Source organism: Lepidochelys kempii, chromosome 4 (assembly GCF_965140265.1).
Source record: "Lepidochelys kempii isolate rLepKem1 chromosome 4, rLepKem1.hap2, whole genome shotgun sequence".
NCBI classification, from domain to species: Eukaryota; Metazoa; Chordata; order Testudines; family Cheloniidae; genus Lepidochelys; species Lepidochelys kempii.
This window is the reverse complement of record NC_133259.1, coordinates 131,815,659-131,840,294: the sequence shown is the minus strand read 5'-3', so window position 1 is coordinate 131,840,294 and position 24,636 is coordinate 131,815,659. Positions and strand designations below refer to the sequence as shown.

Genomic DNA, 24,636 nt, shown 5'->3' with positions numbered 1-24,636 from the left:
GGTTACCACTGTGCATAGTGAATCATTAAGCCCTTTTGCCCTGTTATGATTATTCCACTTGGGCTGAGTTGATCAAATTCCTCTACAAGCTGCCAGAAGACTCCATGGTTCTTGTTTCAAGGCCTTTCACAATTGAACTCCTGCCTATATCTTTGCAATAATCTCTTTTCCATCTCCTGTCTTTGTCATACTTCCTCTCCACCCAAACTATATGAAAAAACATTCCCTTCATCTCCTTCCATACTTACCTCCATACCTTCATCCACCATTGCCTTAATCCTTTTCTCCAAGTGCTGTCTTAAAACATTCTTTTCCCCACAATGCCTATAAATAAGGCTACATTTTAGTCATGGGTATTTTTAGTAAAAGCCATGGACAGGTCACCTACAGTAAATTTAAATTCACGGCCCATGACCTGTCCATTTGTCAAGGCTGATTCCTCACTCTGGCACTTCGAGTGCAGAAGGTGGGGGCCTGCAAGGATTTTAAGAATTAATACTTGCCACTCCAGGCTTGTATTAAACTCCTAAGGTTACAGCTTTTCTCTGACCTTGGCGTGGTAAATGCTGCCACCACCCAAGTGAAAAACTTCCTCTTGCAGTTCCTGGGAAAATTCACTTGGGAAGTTTTCCCTGAGGCCGCTTGGCTTTTCCACCCCTCCCTCGGGGAAGCCGAGAAAGAAAACAAATGAAAAGGAAACCCAGCTGTTGCCACCAGCTAATTGAAAAACATATGCACAGACCGTTTTAGACACAAAACCAATCAGGTTTTTTAAAAAGGTAAATTTTATTTAAAAAGAAGAAAGGGAACTCATCTGGAAAATCAGACTCTTGCTAGATGTTATAGAGCAACTGAAAAAGGGTTAAACACCAGGAATGGCTCCCTGGGTCCAGCTTAACATTACAAAAGAAAACAAAAAATACCCAAGCTTAGCACAGAGGAAATCCACAAGCCAAAAAAAGAAATAAACATTCCCTGTCCCAATGAATCCTTCTAGGTATGGAAGATGATTTTTCATACCTGGTTCAAACTTTACACAGCATTCCTGCTGCCCCTGTCTCTTCCGCCAAGAGAGAGCAACCCAGAGACAAAGGGAAAGCTTTTTTTCCCATTTTAAAAAGTTCTAGCCTTCCCATTGGCTTTTTTGGTCAGGTGCCTACTCCCTTTTCTTTACCTGGGGGACTCTTTAACCCTTTACAAGTAAAGCAAGCAGCCACCAAGAGGGACTTTATGGCTAACTGGCTGTCTGGGTGTCCATAAAAGGGAGCTACCCCCACCCTTTCACTTATCACACCATGAGTTTTACTATATACTCCTGATGAAAACTTGGGGGAGGGGTGGGCAGTGGATGCTGATGGGGTGGCCCGGGGGGCATTGCTGGTACTCAGGGGTAGCACAGCCCAGGGGGTCGCCGCGGGTGGTTGGGAAGCATGGGCGCCGCAGATGCTGGGGGGGGGGCATCGTGGGTGCTCAGAGGGGGTGGGGGGTTGATGGGGCTGGGGCAGGTTCTCTACCTGGCTCCTGGGAAGCAGCAACCTCCAGTTCCTAGCTCCACGTGCTGCTTCTGCTTCACCCCAAGCCCCGGTTCTGCAGCTCCCATTGGCTGGGAACCATGGCCAATGGGAGCTGTGGGGGCGGTGCCTACAGGCAGAGGCAGCATGTGGAGCTAGGAGCTGAGGGAGGGGAGTTCCTGTCGCCCTTCCAGGGAGCACCCCCCCCAGGTAAGCACCGCCCTGTACCTCACTCCCCAGCCCTGAGCCCCCACCCCCATGATCCTGCTGTTGGCGGCAGGGGGGGGGCAAGACTGCCCCAGCAGCAGCCACTGCAACTGGCCCAGGGGCTGCCCGAGCTGCTCAGGTGCCTCCTCAGCCAGCCGCATGGGCTGCTGCAGAAGTCACAGAGGTCACGAAAAGTAACGGAATCTGTGACCTCCATGACAAACACAGAGCCTTACCTATGAACTCTCATCCTTCATTCTAAAAGATGTAGTCTTTGTAGAGAGACAAGGCGGGTGAGGTAACATAATTTGTTGGACAAACATCTGTTGGTGAAAGAGACAATCTTTTGAACTCCACAGAACTCTTCTTCAGATCTGGTTTCCGTAGTCTGTTAAGCACCTTGAACATTTTTGGCACAATAATAATAATAATAATAATAATAATAATAAATATAATAATAAGGGATGTTATTACATTATCCAGACACTAAACAAAATAATAGATAACGTGGTTGAAGTTTAACAAATAATAATAAATACCATAAATACTATACATCCTGTAAGCAGAGGACTTTGTCCTCCATGTTTTAAGTCTCTAACAAGTAGCTTAAAGAGATAGTTCTGTCAAGTCCATTGGGAGAAGTATCTTAAGTGAAACAAGTGTAGATTGGGGTCAGGGGGGAGTGGAGAGGACTGGAGAAGTGGGTTCATTACAGGGCTGAATATACAGGTAATTGTAATGGCATAAAAACTCTATCAACAGGATTGATAGCTGTGGGGAGAAGATCAGATCAGGATCTCTGTCCATATGAACGAGGAATGGGGACCCAGAACAAATGAGTGGTAGAAACTTGGGAGATAGTTGGAGTGGGAGCTGGTCAAGAAATAATGTAGAAATGGCAGGGAAAGTTGGGAGCAGAGAGAGAGTGGATTGGTGAGTCTGCACAGAAGGTGGTGATTTACATGATAGTAGGATAGGAGCCCTTCACAGGGGAAAGATAGCTACAATGGGAGTAGATTAGAAAGTCTGTTTATGGAAGGAAATTTTGCAAATTTCGGTTGGTGTCAACCTAATGAATCTCCGACTCTGTCCATCCGCATAAAAGGAGGTGAGTTTTTTATGTTTCCTACAGCTCTCCAATAGCAGCTTCTCTAACCTTATGGTGAATATCTCTGCAGGTGACTATTCAACAGTTTGTCTTGGTATCTTATTCCTCTAATTCTGCAGCAGGGGGGCTGCAATAGAAACAGAAGAGATTTATACAATGGGAGAAAAACAGTAAGGAGTGTAGTCTGTGTAGAGAAGGTTGCTGAGTAGTCTGCCAAATACATAGCTACTTCCTGTGTAGCTTGTTGTATTTGACCTGATCATCCCAGGTTATTTTGAGATTCTAAAACATTTTGCACAGAACTCCTCTCTTCAGCAACCTACTACTCCAAAATCAAAACCAAAACCAAAAACTAAATTCCTTTCTGGCTAGCAACAGTTAATTTGTTCAGGGAATTGTTTGTTTTTCTGGATGGTATAAATGTAAAACATTTTGTGTAATCAAAATTATTTTATTGTATTGTAGGTGAAACAATGAGAATTGCCTCTTCAGAGTTTGCTGATGATCCATGTTCTTCCGTGAAACGAGGCACCATGGTGCGGGCTGCTCGGGCCTTGCTGTCGGCTGTTACTCGCTTACTCATCCTGGCTGATATGGCTGATGTCATGAGGCTTTTGTCCCACCTGAAAATTGTATGACTTTTTAAAATTTTCTACACTGTTTTCTTCATTTAAGATGTGTTGAAATTATAAACAAAAGTCCAAGTTTCACAAGTTTTCTATTGTCTTTGTAGTTGCTGTTCTTGTGGAAGCACTAAAGTGGAACTAGAATATAATACATTTCTACTTTTTAGACCCTTATATGTTCAATCTAAATGAATTAATGTGTTGGAGTTAAAATCAGCATCGCTAGGTACTTCTGATAGATTGTACTTGTACTGCTGTTGTGTACCATGCTGGACTAAAAGTCACATTTAAATCACAGTGAAGCTCATGCCAGTGGTTTAATAATCCACAGTAGTTGTAGAGTATTGCTATCTTGTGGCAGAATTTAAGTACTACAGTTTTGTTGTGCCTTGTAAGTTAGGTGCTTCTATATGACTACTGAATGTATCACAAGGGAAGAACATTGATTGGGATTAGAAGCAGGGTAAGTGTCTAATTAGTATTCAAAAATGAAAAAAAAATAGCAGAGAGGACATGTAGATTTGCAAATGAATTGCTGTAGATTTGTATTCTGCTTTTGATGCTGTCTATCTACCTGTCTGTAAAGGCATACAGTGTTTTGTAATTGTCACTACCCAGTTTAATGATTGATTTTTCTCTTGGTCTTTATCACATGGCCAGCTTTTGCTAATCTGGAGGAGGGAGAAGAAAAAGGAGGGGGGAAACCAACCACTGCCCTAGGTGTAAAAATGCATATACATAATGTTTAAAACCTTGTTTATTTTATTGATAGATGGCCCAAAAGGTACTCCCCCACCCCTATTTTGGTAAATTTTAGATATTGTTCTCTTGCAGAGATATGAGAACCTTTAGCCTGGAATGAGATTGTAGAAACAAATTTTAATCCTTTGAAAACAGACTCTACAATGAAAAATGGCAAACGCTTTTCTGTACAAATGCTAGAAAGCACTGCCCTAAAGAATGCAGTGCTATCGTAGTAAAATGTCAGCACATTGTCCCGTGATTACATGCTGTGTAAGCAATGTGACTCTCGAATATGCCTTCATTTTTTCAACTTAATAATGAACAACATTCTAATTCAGATAATGCTTTGTCAGTAGAGACTTTCTAACTCTTAATTTTAGCAGTAAGAGGACTCCTATGTGTACACGACAGTTCAAATTCTTATTCAGACCATTTCAAAGGTGAAGAGGTCATTTGTTCTTGTATCTGAGCAGAAGCCAGAATTTTTTGACTTTCTGTGTTGATAAGTTCCTTTGTTGGAAGTAGTATGATACACTGCTTAGAGTAGCATTCTCCAAATGATCTTTTGTAAGTGGGCGCTGTTTAGTAATGTTCTCATATCATTTTTCTCTCTGTGGATTCTCAAGGCAGCATACATCAACATAGTCTGTAGCTTTTGCAAATCATCCAAGAAATTATTTCAAAGAACCTTCAGCCTTATTTTTATGTATTTTTGTCTCCTGTGCTTTTTGTTAAGTGTGTTGAAGCACTTGAAAGTTTAACTTTGCATTTGATCATTTTGCATTATTTACAGCTTTAAAAGAACACTAGTTATTTTTATTTTCCAAGAGAGGAGGGCAATGCAAATATTTGTATCTTATTATTATTTTATATTATTTTTGAGACCAAGGTAGCTTTAGGCCACTTTTTGGCATTAAAAGGCCAAAGATTGATGGTGGTAGTTGTCACACATGGAACAGCATTAATATTAACTTGCAACTAATGTACAAAGACCGATTTACAGTATGTAATTTTCACTTCAGGTACTCTGAAAATTAATGAATTAAAATCACTTTGCATTGTCAGAGTTATATGAGGTGATTTATCCAACACGCACCCTAAAATGTACTATAATCAGTTCTAATTTAAATCATGTCAAGGCAGTGAGTTGCACTTCAGTCTTTATGGAGAGAAGTGCATTTTAATCAATTTGTGAATGTACGTAGGTGCTCTTCAGAAAGATTGTTAATCACTTTATCATATCATTTACTGTTAGCATTAATATTAAAATACGTATGTAAATACCTATATATTTATAATCACTGTTAATCGTAACAATATATGCATATTCATTTAAACATATTTATTTGAAGAACAAGTATATTCTCAAATGTGACTTTGTGAAAAAATATCAGTTTAGGAATCCATATTCAAAGACTTTCAATAGCTTCCATATACAATTTTCTCATTTTAAAATTTCACTTCTACCCCTACAATCTCAACCCGAGACTTGAAAGTCATACTGCATTATTTGTTACTTGCATGTCATTGCCAATCCTGCATATTTTTCATTCTGAACTTACTTAGTTCTGCTGATAATATATGAGCATAAGTAAAATCTAGTTATCGTTCCCTGAGATATATTGACTCTTAAATAGTAGTTGGAGTTAAAAAAGTAGCACAATCTTATTAAGAACTACAATGACCCCATAAAGTTAATTGAAATTGGCCTTATCTTTTTTTATTTTATAAATCCATTTGTTTTCTCCACTTTACTTCATTGGGCCATTGGGGGTCTTACTGAACGTGGAAACTGGAGCTGTTTGCAATGTTAGATGGAACTGCACCTCCCAGACATTTCTGGGGAAGAGAAACAAATTCCTTTCTCGTAAGTAAATTGGATACCACACTGGGTTTAAAATGAAGTCCTTCTCATTATTGTTTTGTACATCCCATTACTTCCCCTTCCCACTCACCCACTTAAATTGTGCCATGATTTCATCAGGCTTTAAAGACGTTGGTTTTAGCTTGAGCAGTTTCAGTTGAATAAACACTGAGCTAAGGTCAAAAATAGGTGGGAAAAGGTAAGATGGTAATCGGAATCATGTCAATTTAAGGACCAATATCTTGTGACTCACTGTCTCTTGAAATAACTGATATATATTGTGACAAAATTCTTCCTCTGCCTTGGTGGGTCCTCTGCTTTTTGGCGGATTTGCTTGCCTCAGAGATTCATGGCAGCCCTCAGTTTGGCCACTTTCATGGCTTAAATCAGCCAGTCACTCAGCTAACCTCATCACTGGCCAGCATGGGGAAAAGGAAGAAGAACAATCCCCACAGTCTCTGCTGATCCACCAAGTGGGTCGGGGAACAGATCAGAGACCTTCCCTTCTGGTGGAACACACAGTCCAGGTCAACGCCTCCTGTGTCTGATCAGGAGTTGGGAGGTTTTGGGGAGAATCCAGGCCTGCCCTCTACTCTGGGTTCCAGCCCAGGGCCCTGTGGATTGCAGCTGTCTAGAGTGTCTCCTGTAACAGCTGCATGACAGCTACATCTCCCTGGGCTACTTCCCCAAGACCTCCTCCCAACACCTTCTTTATCCTCACCACAGGACCTTACTCCTGGTGTCTGATAATGTTTGTACTCCTCAGTCCTCCAGCAGTATGCTTTCCCACTCTCAGCTGCTAGTGCCTCTTGCTTCCAGCTCTTCGCACACACACCTCACTGACTGAAGTGAGGTCCTTTTTAAACCAGGAGCCCTGATTAGCCTTAATTGTTTCTAGCAGCTTCCCAATTGGATCTAGATGTCCTAATTAGCCTGCCTGCCTTAATTGGTTCTAGCAAGTTCCTGAGTGTTCTGGAATAGTCCCTGTTATCTTACCTAGGGAAAAGGGACCTGCTTAATCTGGGACTAATGCATCTACCTTTGACCAATTCTCAGCTTTGCATCCCTACATTACTTTGTATCCTTGATGTCCTTGGTGTTTGGCAGATATTGAACAGTGATATAGTCACCTATCCCTTGGGCCATACAAATTAGGCTAATTAACAGATAGACCAAGGTGCTTTCAGCATTGCAGCATCCTGGGCCACTCGAGACAATCAGAAGATTTGTTGCATAAGAAGATGTTTTTATAGCAACTTTTCTGGCCATAACCATGTTTCAATAAAATAAAATAAATAAAAATAGTCACTGAGCTACAACAAAGGTATAACTTACATAGCTCAAGGTATTGTAGAAATAATACATGTAGGCCCTTTTGTCCCAAAGGATCTTAAATAGCTTTACAAAGTAGGCACAGAAATCAAATGTATTGTTTCTTACAGTTCCCAATAAGGATGGTGCAATAGGGGCTTTATTGGAAGGGAGAAATGCCTGATGAGGTGATGCAGAAATAACTCAAGTACTTGGAATTATAACAGTTTATCTATCAGCTGCTTGTAACCTAGTTGTTCTGATATTGGCCTAGTAATAATTGTTGAGTTGAATTGAATTGTAATGCTGCACTCCAACCCAAACCTATGCCTAGATTTTACTTGGTAAATGTCAGACACCAGCCACATGCCCAAAAGGAGTTTGTACGGATCTGGGGAACTTCATGTGGAGAGAGGGCCAGCAAGTGGGGTGTGGGGCTAGGGTGTTATATGCACATGTTCATGTTTCCCTGGCAAACAGTGGTGAATCTGCTCTCCCCTTTAACAGAACAGGATTACAGTATGCAAGGGGAGACCTTGGCAATTGCCAAGGAGACAGAGTGGGAAACAGAATGGCACAGGTTCTATGAGCCAGACCCTCTGCTCATTACATTGGAGGCAATCTCCCACCCATCCTGATGGAATGATCCAAGGAAACATCACTTCCTAGATAGGATTCCACCCTGTGGAGGCAAACTGGCTCTGTGTTACTTCACTGGAGCTATTATTCTTCTGAAAATAGAAATAAAACATTGTTAAATAAGATATTTAAGATTTCACCTGAAATGTAAAGATAAATAATATTAATGAATTACAATCAATTCACACCAATGGCTAATGACCTATTATGTGCTTTCTAAATGTACTTTGTTTTTTTAATAAAGATTTTCAAAAATATGTGCTCAGACTTATTTAGGCACCTAAATACGTTGCCTGATTTTAAATGTGAAGAACAGCCAGCAGCTCTCATTGATTTAAAAATTACTACTGCTTGGGATTGATTTAAATTATTTATCTGGTCTCTCATCAGCACCAGCTCCCCTGCCTCCTCCTCCCCCTCCCCCCAGAGGCCTGAGGCAAGCACACCCACCCACACCCACGGGGAGGGATGGAAAGGGGTGTAGGGCACCAAAATGGCTAGGGACGGCCCTGCTATCATAATAAAAAATGTAGGCAATGTAGTTTCAACCGTGTCAGTCCCAGGATGTTAGAGAGACAAGGTGGGTGAGGTAAAATCTTTTATTGGACCAACTTTGTTGGTGAGAGAGACAAACTTTCGAGCCATACAGAGCTCTTCTTCAGGACTGGGAAATGAAGCATCACAGCAACATAAAAAGTGGAACAGATTGTTTAGCATAAGTAAGTTATTAGCACATATTGTTAGGGACCATTTCCACAGACCAGGGCATGCCGACTCAAAGTGGCACCAGACCCTGCCAAAACAACAGATGCAAAACTTGCAGATATATCCCCACTGCTACAATAAGCAACACCCCCCCACACACAACACACCTTTCAAGATGCATGTATCCTATACATGCCTATTGCAACATGTGCTATACCTCATCTAGTGCAATAAATGCCACAGTAACAAAAATGTGGGTGAAACCAAACAATCGCTTCGCTCTGAAATTCACTCACAAAAGGAAAATAATTAAAGATAAAAAATATTGTATCCCCTGTAGAAGAAGACTTTTCATAAAGCGATTATTCTATATCTGACCTTTCAGTCCTCATCCTCAAAGGAAATCTCCACAACACTTTCAAAAGACAAGCCTGGGAGCTTAAATTCATTACTCTGCTAGACACCAAAAATTCTGGACTGAACAGACAAACTGGATTTATGGTTTATTACAACAATCTGTAACCCAGTAACCCCCTCTTTTTCTCCTGTGACTGCACAGGTTATAATGGGCCACTGTACCTTGAATGATCCCTTACAATATGTGCTAACAACTTATGCCAGACAATCTGTTCCACTTTGCATTTTGCTGGGAATTCCTTTCCCAGACCTGAAGAAGAACTCTGTGGGTATATCTACACAGCAAAGAAAAATCCGTGGCTGGCTCATGCCAGCTGACTCAGACTTGGGCTGCGAGGCTGTTTTCATTGCTGTGTAGATTTTCGGATTTGCGCTGGAGCTCATGCTCTGGGATTCTGTAGGGTGGGAGAGTCCCAGAGCGTGGACTCCAGCCCAAGCCCAGAAGTCTACACCACAATGAAACAGCCCCACAGCCGAGCCCTGCAACCCCAAGTTGGTTGGCATAGGCCAGCTGCGGATCTTTCTTTGCTGCGTAGACATACCTGTGCGGCTCGAAAACTTGAGGGTTAGTATTTCAAATGGTGGTAGATAAATAGCAGGAACAAATTAGACCATACAATATAGTTTTCATACTAATTTTGTGAGCTGTCATGGCAGTTAGGATTTGAACATCATTGTTCAGTTTATGGGTAAGAAATGAGATGATGCAGGCCCAGATTGATTTGACCACAAAAGCAAAGTGCAGCTTGTAACTGTTAGATGTAGCATAACACCTCCAGAAAACAGCTATGCATTTAAATTTCCAGCCAGAATATTTCTCTGCAGAACTGGGTGAGCCTGATTCTCCATGGCCTTACACCTTGTGCAACCATTTATCTTTGTGTAAAGTGGGTGCAAAACGTGACAGAAGGAATATTATCCACTCGGACTGGTGCTAACTTTTTACATTCACTTTGCAAGGTAAAAATAACACAATGTACAAGTTAGTGGTGAGGCAGACCCTGTATATTTTAAACCCTGTCTAAATTAATTAGATGCCTGCTCTTGTTATTGATGTTGATGAGGTGCCAGAGACTTTACAGAGAGCAAGATGGAGTTCTAAATCCTTTCTTAGGAACCAGTCCCTGTTGGAATTAAATAACCTTTCCTCTGAAAAAGGACAGTTCATGTGTCTGCTGTTAACAGCATGTCCAGATTGACAACACCTATTGTTCCAGTTAAATATTTCATTAATTCAACTTGATACAGATCAGGATAGATCTACATTCACTGTTTCAACCCTTCTGCTGGGAATTTCACTCATCTCTCAAATGACAGAACAAGTTCACAAAATTCCACTGCCCCACTTGCTCCCAGGGCAGGTAATTTTATTTCCTGGATGAATAAAGTATTTTAAATCTTTTCATTATAATCGTAACGGTAAGCAGCTTTTATGCTGAAGCTGGTAAGTTTGTGATAGCTGTACTAAGTGGGCACTTGGTAATACTTCTAGGATTTTCATATCTTTACCTCTTTTGCTGAACGAATTTGAATCACTATGGAGAGTGTGTTTTTTCTGTTAAGTTCTGCTCTTTATGTAAAAGTAAATGTAACAGTTTTGATAACAGTAGAAAAAATAGAAAACGAAGCGCCAAACTACTTCTTATGCCATAGTTACTATTCCATGTTGGGCCTCCTTCTGTTTTAACTACATTCTAAAAGATGCTATGTTAGCTATGTAATATAGGGTAATCTACAAATTTAGTTTCAATGGCAAGTTTAATTTTCTTTGCTTTAGATTTGTTCCCATAAGCTGTAAATAGCCTTAGGCCCCGTCTAGACTAGAGACCTTACAGTGGCCCAGCTGTACCGATGCAGATGCTCCGCTGTAAGATCTCCCGTGTGGCTGTTCTGTGCCAACATAATTAAACGAGTGGTGGTAGCTATGCCAACGGGAGTCTATGTCTACCAGTGACATAGCACTGTCCACACCAGCACTTCTGTCAGCGTAACTTATGTCTCTCACAGGGGTGTTTTTTCACAACCCTGAGTGACGTAAGTTGTACTAACAAAAGTCCTAGAGGAGACATACTCTTAGTTTTCACAGAAAGCCTATACTGCACATAAACCATTAGGAAATTTTTCTCTCTGTTTACAATTGGAGGGTCATACACTTAATAACTTCTGTTGACTAGGCTTATTTCACATGTCACGGGATCCTTACATCCCTCCATTCCACCCCACAAGTTCCTTGTGTGCCACCGTCCTATCCCTCTCTATTTCAGGGACTCCCTGCTACTCCCCCCAATTTTCCCTTGCCAGGGGTTCTGTGCGCCCCTTTCCTCCATATCAGAGTCTCTCAATCTGTCCTGCACCAGGTGTTGTGTATGCCCTCCCCCACTGTCCTCCTCCCACTATTCCAGGGTCCTTCATTCCCACCCTTTCCTCTGTGCTGGGGGCTCCATGTGTGTCTCCATTTCCCACTTCCCCCAGGCCAGGGTCCTCCAATCTCGGCTTTGCCAGATTTCCCCCTCTCCTTACCTGGGTCCCCAGTTTTCCTCCCATGTCAGAAGATGGGTGCTAGTCTCCCTCACCTTGCCCCCATTGTAGTTATTAGTTTTCGTTCAGTCTGGGAGAGAAGTCATTCACGGTGTCAACTTATTAAACTCCATGGGGAGGATAGGCAGAGCTTGGATATGGGTATTGTTTTCTTGCGTGGCATTAATGGTACCATCATCCAGTTGTTTGCTCTATAGACAGATGCAGATCTGATTGCATCTGTGGCTTTGCTAATCAGATGATACAGGCTCCTTGTGCCCCCTACTTTTCTCCTTTTGGTTTCCCACTTTCCCCCCAAATCAGTAGAGTTCAGACTATTGATGCCTAGAATATCCTCTAAAATTTTGTAGTGGATTGGGTATGGTATTCATAAGTTATTGCATTACAGACAGACAAACATGCAGACACATAACAGAGAATTTACATACAGTTGAATATAGGTCCTTGCAAGCTTGGCCAATAAAAAAAAAAGACACAGATATTAAACATGTTTAATCTAGGAAGTATATCTGAATAAGATAGTGTCTAAACTAATACCTGTTATATGAGGTATACATTATAGTGGCATGCAAAGAAGGAGAAGTAATACAGAACAACATTAAGAGAACTGTACATTGGTGTAACTGAGAGTCAAATTTGCCTATGAGAAACTGGGGCATAAAATGATTAGTGACTTGGTCAAGGTGGGAAAAATGACAGAGACAGATTAAAACTCTAATAAATTTCATATATTAAATTGTAGGTAGAAGAAGCACTGGAAGCTGTGAAGAACGCAACAAATGAGCAAGACCTAGCAAATCGGTTTAAAGAATTTGGGAAAGAGATGGTGAAACTTAACTATGTGGCTGCTAGAAGACAACAGGTGGGTAAATTGTAAACCAGTGGGTATGAAAATTCAGCCATATAAAATAACCTGGGTTTTTATCATGTTAAAAGAAATGTTGTTTCTGCTTTGCATCATCAGATTTGTCAATAATTATTATATCATTACCTATATCTTAAGCCTATTAATTTTCCAATGCACAGTTGCCTTTTTTTAGAAGTGATTTTTTTTTTAAAAAGGAAAATATTAAAAAACAATACTTCAGTTAAGAATGGCTTAAAGAATAAGAGAGCAAATGACCAAGGAAATTACGTTATCTAGTGGTCACTTCAGTCCAGTCCAGGTCAGTAGAGACTGGAGGTCATATCTGATTATTGTGTGGTGGTCTACATGAAGTGTTCTTTATAAAGAAAAATATTTTCTTTCCAAAAATGTTTTGACAGATTTTCAAAAATGAATGTCTAAAATTAAGCTTCTAAATTAATATTTAGGCACCTAAATAAGTTGTTAGGGCTAATTCCCCACTCTGGCACTTCGAGTGCAGAAGGTGGGGGACCGCAAGGATTCTAAAGATTAATACTGGCCACTCCAGGCTTGTATTAAACTCTCAAGGTTAAACCAACCAAGTGCAGAACCACTTTGAGAGCCCAGGAAGGTGCACTTGGGTATTCCTTCCCGTGGGGCACCCTCAAGCCCTTTCACCGCCCTTCCAGGGAAGGGCTAAGAAAGAAAAACAAAGGAAATCAGCTGTTGCCACCAACTAATTAAACAACATGTGCACAACCCTCTTAGGACACAAAAATCCAATTCTGCTGTTTAAAAGGGTAAATTTTATTAAAAAGAAAGAAAGAAAATACATCTGGGAACTCAGGCCATTGCTAGATTTTAAAAGAAACAACTACAAGGATTCAGCCCCAAGAATAGCTTTCTTGAGGTCCAGTTTAAAGGTTACAAGCAAAACAAAAGCACCTGGGGTTAGCACAGAGGAATCCACATGCCATAAAGAAATAAAAGGAATAAACCTAATTGCGTCTTCCTAGACATTTCCTGATCTACTTACATATCTGGGGTTTTAAATGAGTAGTTTCTAGGTATGATACGGATGATTTTTCATACCTGGCCCAAGCGCCTTACAGCATAGCTCTGCCCTATCCCCTCTCTCTGGGAGAACAACCACAGACAGACAAAAGGGGAGTCATTTTTCAATTTTAAAAAAGTTCTAGCCTTCCCATTGGCTCTTTTGGCCAGGTGCCCACTCCCTTCCTTTTACGTATGCATAGCAGTGAGACTTTTACAGGTAGAGTGATTAGAGAACAGCTCCTAAGAGGGATTTTATAGCTACTGGCTGTCTAGCTGTCCATAAAAGGGAGCTACCCCCCCTTTCTTCATTTATCACATCAGTGCTCTAATTTCTAAAACACCCAACAACTCAACTCAAATTATAAACACTAGTAATGGAAATCAAAGGGAGTTGGTAGGACCTTACTCTCCTGAAAATTATCCCACATATTTAGGTGCCTAACATTAGATGCAATTTTTTTTAATTGCCTTATTTTTTACAAGGAAAAGTTGTTCATATGGATGGAGGTCTCTGGTAGTCTAATGTAATAGAAGTCTTTCCATTTCAGAAGGAACAGGAATTTATTCTGATGCTCACAAACAACATTGTTAGTTTTCAGATGATTAAAAAGATAATTTAATTTTTTTGTATTAACAAAGAAATTAAAAAAATAGAAGACCTGAAAGTGACAAAAATGATTCCGCATCCAAAATTACGTATGTTTTTGCATAAGGTCATACTTTTCCCTTTTAGAGCACACACAAAGCTGATGATTATTGCTACCTTGGGTACTTATAGGGGCAGACCTTATAGGGTCTCACTATTATGCATTCCCTTCCACTCAGCATATAGCTTTCACCTAAGCAGCCCAATCAATGAGCCCTGTTACAGATTTTTTAAAGTATATTTTCCTGTGGAGATGTGGAAATAAAGGAGGGAGAATACACGTGCATTCACTAGGCTGCTCATAGCTAGGCCTCCTCCTGGGCAATGCTGCTTCCAGTCAGTCACCGCACCTTCTAATAGAGTGAAAAAGAACAGATTATAGTGCAGTTGCAAAATATCTCTGCAGTGTATTATTTCAGTAAACAATTTACAGATAATTTGTAGTGTGCAACATAATTTATAAACAATATACTTCCACACACACAATTTACACTGCAGAGAAGGCCACCTTTCTAGGAATATTGACTTGTGTTTGTTTCTTCCCCCCCGGAAATGGCTCTTTCCTTCTTCTTTTGACATCACACATGTTTCTAGTTCATACATATTTTGTATATTTTCTCTACTTCAATTATTTTTTAAAATATTTTTAATAATTTCCCTGGTGTTTAAGAATATTCAGTTCTCCATGTAGTTGCCACCCTCTCTTTCTTTTTCTTCTTCCCCTGAAGTCCACTGGCATTCCATACTGCCTTTTTTGTGTGCCTTGCTGCTTTTCTTTTAGATGTTTTGCCCAGAAGTTTTCCTGCATTTTAAGATAGTTAGCATTTTCCTCTTATTTTCCTCCATTTTTCCATGTGGCTGACCCATTATAACGTAGAAGAAAAACAAAACAATAAAAAACAGATTTTCTTGGGCAGAAGGAACATTTTGTTGTAACATAACTGGTAAATTCTGTGATGGATTCCATTGCTACAGAATCAGGACCACAGGGCCCTACTTAATAGTATATATGAATAAACATTGTAACTGTAGCATATTCTAAAGCTTCATTATATAACTGTACAGTGTACATATATTTTTGTACAGGAACTGAAAGATCCTCACTGTAGGGATGAAATGGCTGCTGCTCGAGGTGCTCTGAAGAAGAATGCTACTATGCTGTACACTGCCTCTCAAGCGTTTCTCCGTCACCCTGATGTAGCAGCCACTAGGGCCAACAGAGATTATGTCTTCAAACAAGTACAAGAAGCAATAGCCGGTATTTCTAATGCTGCACAGGCCACCTCACCAACCGATGAGAACAAGGGGCACACTGGCATTGGAGAACTTGCTGCAGCACTAAATGAATTCGATGTAAGTATTAAGTGTGTGCCCAAAATGACACACCTTTCAGGAAATCCCACGTACCTTTTGTCAAACAGAATTTGAACGGTATACGTTTGTTTTGTACACAACTTTCTTTTGTTAGGCTGCAGCAAGCAAGATGCAAGTGGTCATCAATTTTTAATGAGGAATAGCTCTTGCTTTCAGTGAATGCTAGAACTTCCAAGTCATTGTTTGTTTTCTTCTGCTGTGACTGACAGAAGCAGAGAAGTCTCTCTCCATCCGCCTCAGCATAAGCAAAATCTTATCCAGCTAAATTTTTCAAGTCGGTTGGTAGTCTGATTAATCTGGTTGCCTTAGTTCTGTTAAAAAGTTGAGTTTTAAGAGTGTCTTTATCTACTTTGCTGAAAAAGATAAGCAGTGATTTAGGATGATTTGGTTGTTGTCACAGGCAAATTCAGTGCAGGAAGATATAAATACATGTTCTTCTCTGAAATGTTGAAGGAGCTATGCCCAACTGCTTGTTCATTAGATTCTTGCCCCTCACGTCCAGTAAAAACCTACAAGGAGATTTTCAGAGAAGACCGCTGCTACTAGGTTTTTTGCAGACAGGGTGCCACTGCCTTCAAAATTCAGTTGGTGGCAAGGGCCATGGTTAAAGCCTTGTCAATGACTTCTTAGTTCTAAGTTTTCCTCATCCCATTTTTGTGGAATACCATTAAGAAGGCATTTTTGGAAGAGCTCTAGATGCATAATTTCATTGGCAGGGCCTGACGAAATTCTTTAAGGAAGTAGCTGGTCTTTAAGGAGTTAGCTGAAGCAGTATTGGAACCACTAGCGATTATCTTCATGAACTCATGGAGGATGGGCAAATCCAAGAGGACTGGAGAAGGCAAACATAGTACCTATCTTTAAAAAGGGGAACAAAGAGAACCTGGGGAATTAGACCAGTCGGCCTAACTTTGATACCTAGAAATATACTGGAACAAATTATTAAACAATTAATTTGTAAGCACCTAGAGGGTAATAGGGTGATAAATAATAGCCAGCGTGGATTTATGAAGAACAAATAATACCAAACCAACCTAATTTCCTTCTTTGATAGGTTTCCTAGCCTAGTGGATAGGAGAGAAGCAGTAGACATGGTATATCTTGATTTTAGTAAGGCTTTTGATGCAGTCCCACATGGTGTTCTCATAAGTAAACTGAGGAATTGTGGTCTAGATGCAATTACTGTAAGGTGATGCACAACTGGTTGAAAAACTATACTCTCGGAGTAGTTTTAAATGGTTTTTAGTCAAATGGGGAGTACGTATCTAGTGGGGTCCCACAGGGATGTGTTCCCGGGTCTAATACTATTTAGTATTTTAATTAATGATAGATAATGGAGTGAAAAGTATGGTTATTAAATTTGTGAATGATACCAAGGTGGAAGGGGTTACTAGCACTTTAGAGAGGGGGTTCATATTCAGTTTATGGTCCAGTATAACCCCCAGATCCTTTTCAGCACTGCCTAGCTAGTTATTCCCCATTTTGTACTTGTCATTTTTTACTTTATGAATGCAGTACTTTGTATGTGTCTTTACTGAGTTTCGTCTTGTTGATGTCAGACCAATTCTGTAATATATCAAGATTGTATTGAATTCTAAATATAGATTCTAAGACCAGAAGGGACCATTGTGTTCATCTAGTCTGACCTCCTGTATAACACAGGCCAGAAAACTTCTCCAGAATAATTCCTAGAACATATTGTTTAGAAAAACAGCTCATCTGGATTTAAAAATTGTTGTAATGAAGAACCTACCATGACTCTTGGTAAATTGTTCCAATCATTAATTACTCTCACCCTTAAAAAAATTACACCTTATTTCCAGTCTATCACCAACCAGGCCATGGGCAGTCATGCCTCATGGTGAAGGCAAGAGTTCAACCTACGAGTTAGAGCTGGGTCCAGGGTGAGTGGAGTACAGGAAACAAGCTGATCAATCAGTACCAGAGGGGCATAAGCCAAATGCCAGAACAGGAGGGTTAACTGGAGTCATAAGCCAGCAGAGGCAAAGCCAGTGTTCGAAACCAAAACACTGAAGCTACTGGGGAGCTGGGCAGGAGCATACACTGGAAGCAGGCTGAGACAAGCAGGAGCAGGGAACTAGAACAAGCAGGAGCAAGGACTGGAACAAGGGCAAGCACTGCTGTGAGTCTAGTATGCATTGAGCAGCCTATAAACTGCTGTGGGGAGCAGGCTTATAAGGAGCACAGCTAAACCAGCAGCCAATCAGGGGCTGTGGCTACCCTAACAGGTCTAAGGCAGTGGTTCTCAAACTTCTTTTCCCCCCATGGACACTTGAAAATTGCTGAGGGTCTCGGCAGACCACTTAATGATCTTTCCAAATGTTGTTTGTACTGTTAGCTAACTATTGTAAAGTGCTTTGGATAAAAGTGTTATATATAAAAAAAAAAGGTTTTTTAGTTCTACAAATAAAAGCAAAACTCCTATTTTAATATCAATAGTCTTACTTTTCTAATGCAATGGATGTGCCCTCTCCCCCACCATGGCAGCCCCTAAGCTGGAGCTGGAAAGGAGGGGGGGGTCCTCCCTCTCTCCCCCGCTGCAGCAGCCCCTGAGCTGGGGCTGGGAAGGAGGGCTGTTTCTCCCCAGCAGCCACAGTCCTGGAGCTGGGGAAAGTCGCCTCTTTTTCTGGCTGCCGCAGCCCTGCATGTCCCAGATTTCCCCCACCCCCTCTTCTCACCCTATTCCCCCCAAGGCCACCACCTCACCTTACATATGCATCTTCTCCAGGGTCCAGGCACCTAATTAGTGGAGCCACGCTTGCGCCTTAGAGGGAACTATCCGCGGACCACATGAATGGAGCTCGCAGTCCATGGACCACAGTTTGAGAACCTCTGGTCTAAGGCAATGCAGCTGGGCTCATTGGTTGCCTAGCAGCACAGTTAATCAGGGAGCAGGACAGCACATCTGAATTTGTCTAACTTCAGCTTCCACCTATTGGATCATGTTACACTTTCCTCTGCTGGATCGAAGAGCCCATTATTAAATATTTGTTCCCCATGTAGTACATATAGACTAATCAAGTCACCCTTAACTTTCTCTTTGTTACTCTAAATAGAATGACCTCCTTGAGTCTACCACGATAAGGCAGGTTTTCTATTCCTTTAATCATTCTTGTGGCTCTTCTCTGATTCCTCTCCAATTTATCAACAACCTTTTTGAATTGTGAACAGCAGAACTGGACACAGTATTCCAGTAGCAGCTGCACCAGTGAAAAATATGGAGATAAAATAACCTCTCTACTCCTGTTTTTAGTGCACAGATAGGGATCAAACCAGAGTTCAGATCATTGCACCAGGGGCTCAGATGCTCAAGAGTTATCCCAACAGAGTTGTTGGCACCCATCAGTCCTTTGGGGGAAATGAAATTAAAATATTATTTGAAAAAGAGTTTGCTTCTCTAGTTAGGCATGTGCCAAGCAGTTCTAATACTCATGCACCTATTGACATGCCAAATTGATTACATTGAACGTGCACAGACGAAGGAGTTAACATGACTGTTAGCCTTCACCATTGTAAAGAAGTATGGGCTGGATGAATGCACTATAAGGTGGGTAGAAAGTTGGCTAGATTGTCGGGCTCAACGGGTAGTGATCAATGGCTCCATGTCTAGTTGGCAGCCAGTGTCAAGTGGAGTGCCCCAGGGGTTGGTCCTGGGGCCGGTTTTGTTCAGTATCTTCATAAATGATCTGGAGGATGGTGTGGATTGCACTCTCAGCAAATTTGTGGATGATACTAAACTGGGAGGAGTGGTAGATACGCTGGAGGGCAGGGATAGGATACAGAGGGACCTAGACAAATTGGGCCAAAAGAAATCTGATGAGGCTCAATAAGGATAAGTGCAGGGTCCTGCACTTAGGATGGAAGAACCCAATGCACCGCTACAGACTAGGGACCAAATGGCTAGGCAGCAGTTCTGCGGAAAAGGACCTAGGGGTGACAGTGGACAAGAAGCTGGATATGAGTCAGCAGTGTGCCCTTGTTGCCAAGAAGGCCAATGGCATTTTGGGATGTATAAGTAGGGGCATAGCGAGCAGATCGAGGGACGTGATCGTCCCCCTCTATTCAACATTGGTGAGGCCTCATCTGGAGTACTGTGTCCAGTTTTGGGACCCACACTACAAGAAGGATGTGGATAAATTGGAAAGAGTCCAGCGAAGGGCAACAAAAATGATTAGGGGTATGGAACACATGAGTTATGAGGAGAAGCTGAGGGAACTGGGATTGTTTAGTCTGCAGAAGAGAAGAATGAGGGGGGATTTGATAGCTGCTTTCAACTACCTGAGAGGTGGTTCCAGAGAGGATGGTTCTAGACTATTCTCAGTGGTAGAAGAGGACAGGACAAGGAGTAATGGTCTCAAGTTGCAGTGGGGGAGGTTTAGGTTGGATATTAGGAAAAACGTTTTCACTAGGAGGGTGGTGAAACACTGGAATGTGTTACCTAGGGAGGTGGTGGAATCTCCTTCCTTAGAGGTTTTTAAGGTCAGGCTTGACAAAGCCCTGGCTGGGATGATTTAATTGGGGATTGGTCCTGCTTTTGAGCAGTGGGTTGGACTAGATGACCTCCTGAGGTCCCTTCCAACCCTGATATTCTATGATTCTATGATTCTACACCTGCTTCATATCTCAAGGGACTAGGCAGTAGTTCTTTGAACCTGTGACAATCACCCAGTGTCAGCGTGAGTCCCACCTTGGACAGAAATCTGAAAAAGGTAGAAAGACATTTGGCTAAAATCTCTGTTATTTTTTTTTCTGTCTTTGGGCAGCGGGGGAGACAGTGTAATCAAAGTATTTTTGTAAACATTTGTTTTAAATTGATATGCAAAGGCTTGCCCTCAGTGGTGTGGGAAGGCATTTTAGGGGGTGGAGAAGTGGGGGGGAATAGGAGTGAAAATCATTTGGGGGTTGCATTGAGGGGAGGGGTAAATGCGGATGGGTGGTAGGGGAGGTGAGAGGAGTTGGGGGGGCTCATGAGGGGGATGGGAAGGGACGCTGGGAAGGGGACATAGGGGTGAGTGGTAGGATGACTGGCAAAGAATAGGGTCAGGGAGCTGTCATCCCCACATTTCTCCTTCTGTGTGTGTACCAGGATCTGGTGGTGATCTGAGCCCTTCTCCCCACCCATCCCATGTGAGCTGGGATCTGGGTATCCCTGCCCCCACCAGGGCCTCTGATCCCTGCTACCTTCCTCCTTGTTTGTGTGGTATTCTGTCCCGCCTAGTGCCACTGAGAACACTTACAGAGAGAGAGACTAATGAGTCTGGTCTACAGCCTTAGCTAAGAGGCAGCTGGTTTTTAACTCATGTGGTAGAGGCTCATGCACTAAACTCCAGAGGTCCCTGGTTCGATCCCGCCTGCTGATGACCGGGGTCTGTCAGTGTTACACCAGGATTTGGGGGGCCCCTACTTGTCTAGGGAATCTGAGCCCCTCTCCAATCTCCCTGCCTCATGTGGGTTGGATTATGGGGGGGCCTTGTCTCTTTGGGATGTCTGAGCCCTGCTCCTTGACCCCAATGTCTGTGCCAAGATCTGGGGGACCCCTACCCATCTATGGGGATCTAACCCCCCTTCCATGTGCCTCCTCTGGGGGGGAGCAGTAGTCTGCGGGGGCTAGCAGCCTGAGTCCGTCTCCCTACCTTCTCTCATGTGAGTTGAGATGTCCTGGGTCCCTGCCATCTGGGAGTTTCTGAACCTCTCCCTCTGTGTCAGGATCTGGGGGTGGGGGCTTGATGGCCCCTGCCCATCTCTGGGAGTCTGACCCCCTCCATGGCCCCTCATATAAGCCTGCTTCTGGAGGAGCCTTGCTTTTCTGGGGAGGTGTCTGAACCCCTCTCATTAAGTCCCCCCCACAAGTCCGTGCCCACAGGTGTGTCTAAACCCCACTCCCTCCCCCTGTGTGTATGTGCCAGGATCTGTGAAGCCCCGACCCATCTATGGGAGTCTGACACTCCCCCATGCACCCTTGTGTGAATCAGGTTCTTGGATTGAGCCCCATTCCTTACCCCCTTCATGTGAGCTGGGAGCTGGGGTGCCTTGTCCCTCCAGGGGGTTCTGAGCCCAACTCTTTACCCTCCCACCTGGCCCAGGGGAGCCACAATCTGGGGAAGCCCTGCCTGTCTTGGTGGGGAGGTTGAACAGTCATGCTGGGCGCCTGTATCTGACACTGAACGGGTATGCTTGACACAATCAGAAACTCTCCAACATGGAGGTGGGGGGAATAGGAACACCCACTAACATGAATGGAGCAGTTCTCTCTGCTCCGAGCTGCATTCCTCTCCCTGGGGCATCCTCTTTAATCAGAGACCATCTCATTCAGCTGTGTGGCTCACTTCACACCTCTCCCAACCCCCTGTGCTGCTTATAGATGTAGTGCCCCGCCCTGCCCTTCTCCACTCTCTCTAATTACAGCAACAGAGCAGCAGCTCTGCTATCGGTAAGGTCATGCCATCCTGGAAGGGCAGGAGCTGCCACTGTAAAGCCTTAACTCTGCCTTAGCAATGGTTTTGGGGCATTCAGTTGTAGGGAAGGTGGAAGCAACATAGATGCTCCATCTCACTTAGAATGTAAGAACTTGATTCTTCGACAGGCTGGGCCTTTTCAATCATGCTCCACTTGTCTCCTTGTCTGTATTGGGGCAAATAGAAGCAGAGGAAGGAAAAGGGTTATGTGATCTAGGGAGGTTGGAGGAGAAGAGGGGACAGGAGCCAGGGTAAGAAGTGCATTGGAGCACTGGAGGAGAGGAGCTGGAGCCGGGAGATTGGGGGTAGGAGGAGGTCAGGGTGTGTGTGTGTGGATAAGAGCAGAGAGGACAGACAGGGTGGGGGTACAGGACCAGAAAGGTCTGTTCCCACTAGAGAACACTCCCCTCCAGAACCTGGAAGTGAACCCAGGGTCCTCAGTCTCTATGTTCCTCTGCTATCAGCAAATAGCTATGAAACCCACTGGTAAAGTATATGTGATCATGTAATTAAAGATTGTGATCATAATGCATAGCAACAAGGGGGCCAGATTAAATTTGCAGAGCCAGCCCCAATTTTGGCATTTTCTGGCTTTTGAGTGCTTGACTTTGCAATGTAAGCATTCCTATAATGTAGGTTTTTAAAATGTGATTTATTATTTTGGTTGTGGTAGCCTCCACAGTGTCCTAACCATTTTCCACACTCAGAAACGGACCCCAAAGTGTGCCATTTTAAGATGAACATCAGTACTCTGTTTTCTGCATTAGCTACCATGCACAGTCCCAGGTGCAAAATGAAGGTGCTGGTTAGGATCTATAAAACCCTAAATGGTCTGAATCTGAGTTGTTTGAGAACTGTTGAGAGAACAGCTCTTCCCCTCCCCTTGTTCTATCTATTTTTTCTTTGAATTTAACACGCTGTAATGGCTGATGACATGGCTTCTCAATGGAAAGCCTATGTCTCGGGAATATGCTCCATCTGCCTAGAGCTTGGTACCTTCAGCACACATTGTAAGACACAATTAGTTTTATCAAGCTTTTCCTCTGTCTATATAGGGGATATTTAATGTGCCTTTGATTGCCTTATCCAGAAACAAATTTATTGACATGAGTTACCTTAATAGCTGGGATAGGAAAGTTGTGTGATTCTATGTGAAAAGAGCTCTATTTAGACAAAGTTTAAAATTATTTGTTTTTTTTTTAAATCATTTTTTATAGGGTATGGTTCTGTGTTTCTTCTGTGCCGGGTGTCAATTTAAATGGTCTAGCAAATATTGGTAGCCTTGGAAATGGTCAATATTGACTTTATTAATCCTTTTATTTTTTGCTGTGAATATGTTGTTAAATGGCACGGAATCTGAACGTTGTCTTGATGTTAATACATCTTTACAATTATTGATGTTTATCACTGCTAGCATAGAACAGAATTGCTCGTGCAGTGTCAAAAGCCTTGATAATACATAAAAGGACAAATTTATCTCTGGCAAACTTATTGACTTCAGCAAAAATAAACCTGATTATGAAGGGTCTGAAATTGGCCAAGAAAACCCCCTCTGTGTAGATATTGCAGGACCCTATGTTTAAAGTGTGACCCATCTGGGTTTAAAATAATTTTTGATTTGTGCTTTTTCAAAACTTCTTTGTGCCCATAATACATATGCTGTATCTTCTGATTAAACTGATCATATTTTTTCATACTGAAGTAATTGTGGCTTTAAACGGTGGGTCAAGATTTTAGGAATCCCATATTTTTAAAGTGCCTGTACATATTTTTTTTTAAACTTCCTTAATGGTGAGAGTTCCCTAAAATTATCACTGTTTGATCTAATTGTACTTTGGATCTTGCACAGGAGGGTTTTTCACATGGTATGAACAGCAGAATTTTGAAACTGACCATTATCATGTGATGCTTATCAGTTTCTAACTGATGCTGCCACCACTATCTGGAAAGGGCTACTGTTCAATGCAACAAGGGGCATTGTGCTTAGTGATAATAAATGCATTGATATTTGGGACTGAGAAGACTATGCTGGTCATCAGGTAGGATCCCCTGATTCTTTGTAGGAATATTCAGACATCATTCCTCTTTCAGGTAATATATTTTCACACTTTTGCATTGTGTTGCAAGTGTAATAGATTCATGTGTGACACGTAAAATCATAGTCACATCATGATTTGTAAGTGCACTTGTGAAAAATGTATATGCTTTATTTTCAGAAAGTCTCTTTCTTCCTAATATTAAGAAGTAAAAAAGAAGTTTATTTTAATTTGTCCATTTCACTGAGGACACAGAAGATTCATTTGAATGTAATCTTGTTTTGCCCGCTTTTAGCCACTTTCACCTGAATGCTTAGCTGCAGACAGGGACTTACTTAGCCTTGTTCTTGGGGCTGACACATCACTCTCTTTAGCTCTAAGAGTACCTGTCTAACAAATGTAGCTGCAATTCTGAGATGATTCTGAAGTCACTTCTCTACGTGCTAACAGATAAAACAGGCCAGCATGACTGCAGCACAGGAAACAAGGGGATAGAGAGACACTTCTGACCCTCCTTATTAAAGTATAACT

General features: G+C 42.1%; 1 protein-coding gene across 9 annotated transcripts in view; it reads left to right on the top strand.

Moving 5' to 3' along the window:
- The window catches only part of CTNNA2 (catenin alpha 2), a 784,792-nt gene that overhangs the window by 208,895 nt on the left and 551,261 nt on the right, over window positions 1-24,636 (top strand). For all 9 annotated transcript variants that reach the window (XM_073342914.1, XM_073342915.1, XM_073342917.1 and 6 more), the window contains 3 exons: window positions 3,292-3,458; window positions 12,413-12,532; window positions 15,306-15,572. In XM_073342914.1, coding sequence (XP_073199015.1) covers window positions 3,292-3,458; window positions 12,413-12,532; window positions 15,306-15,572 — 554 coding nt within the window. The remainder of the gene's footprint in view (window positions 1-3,291; window positions 3,459-12,412; window positions 12,533-15,305; window positions 15,573-24,636) is intronic.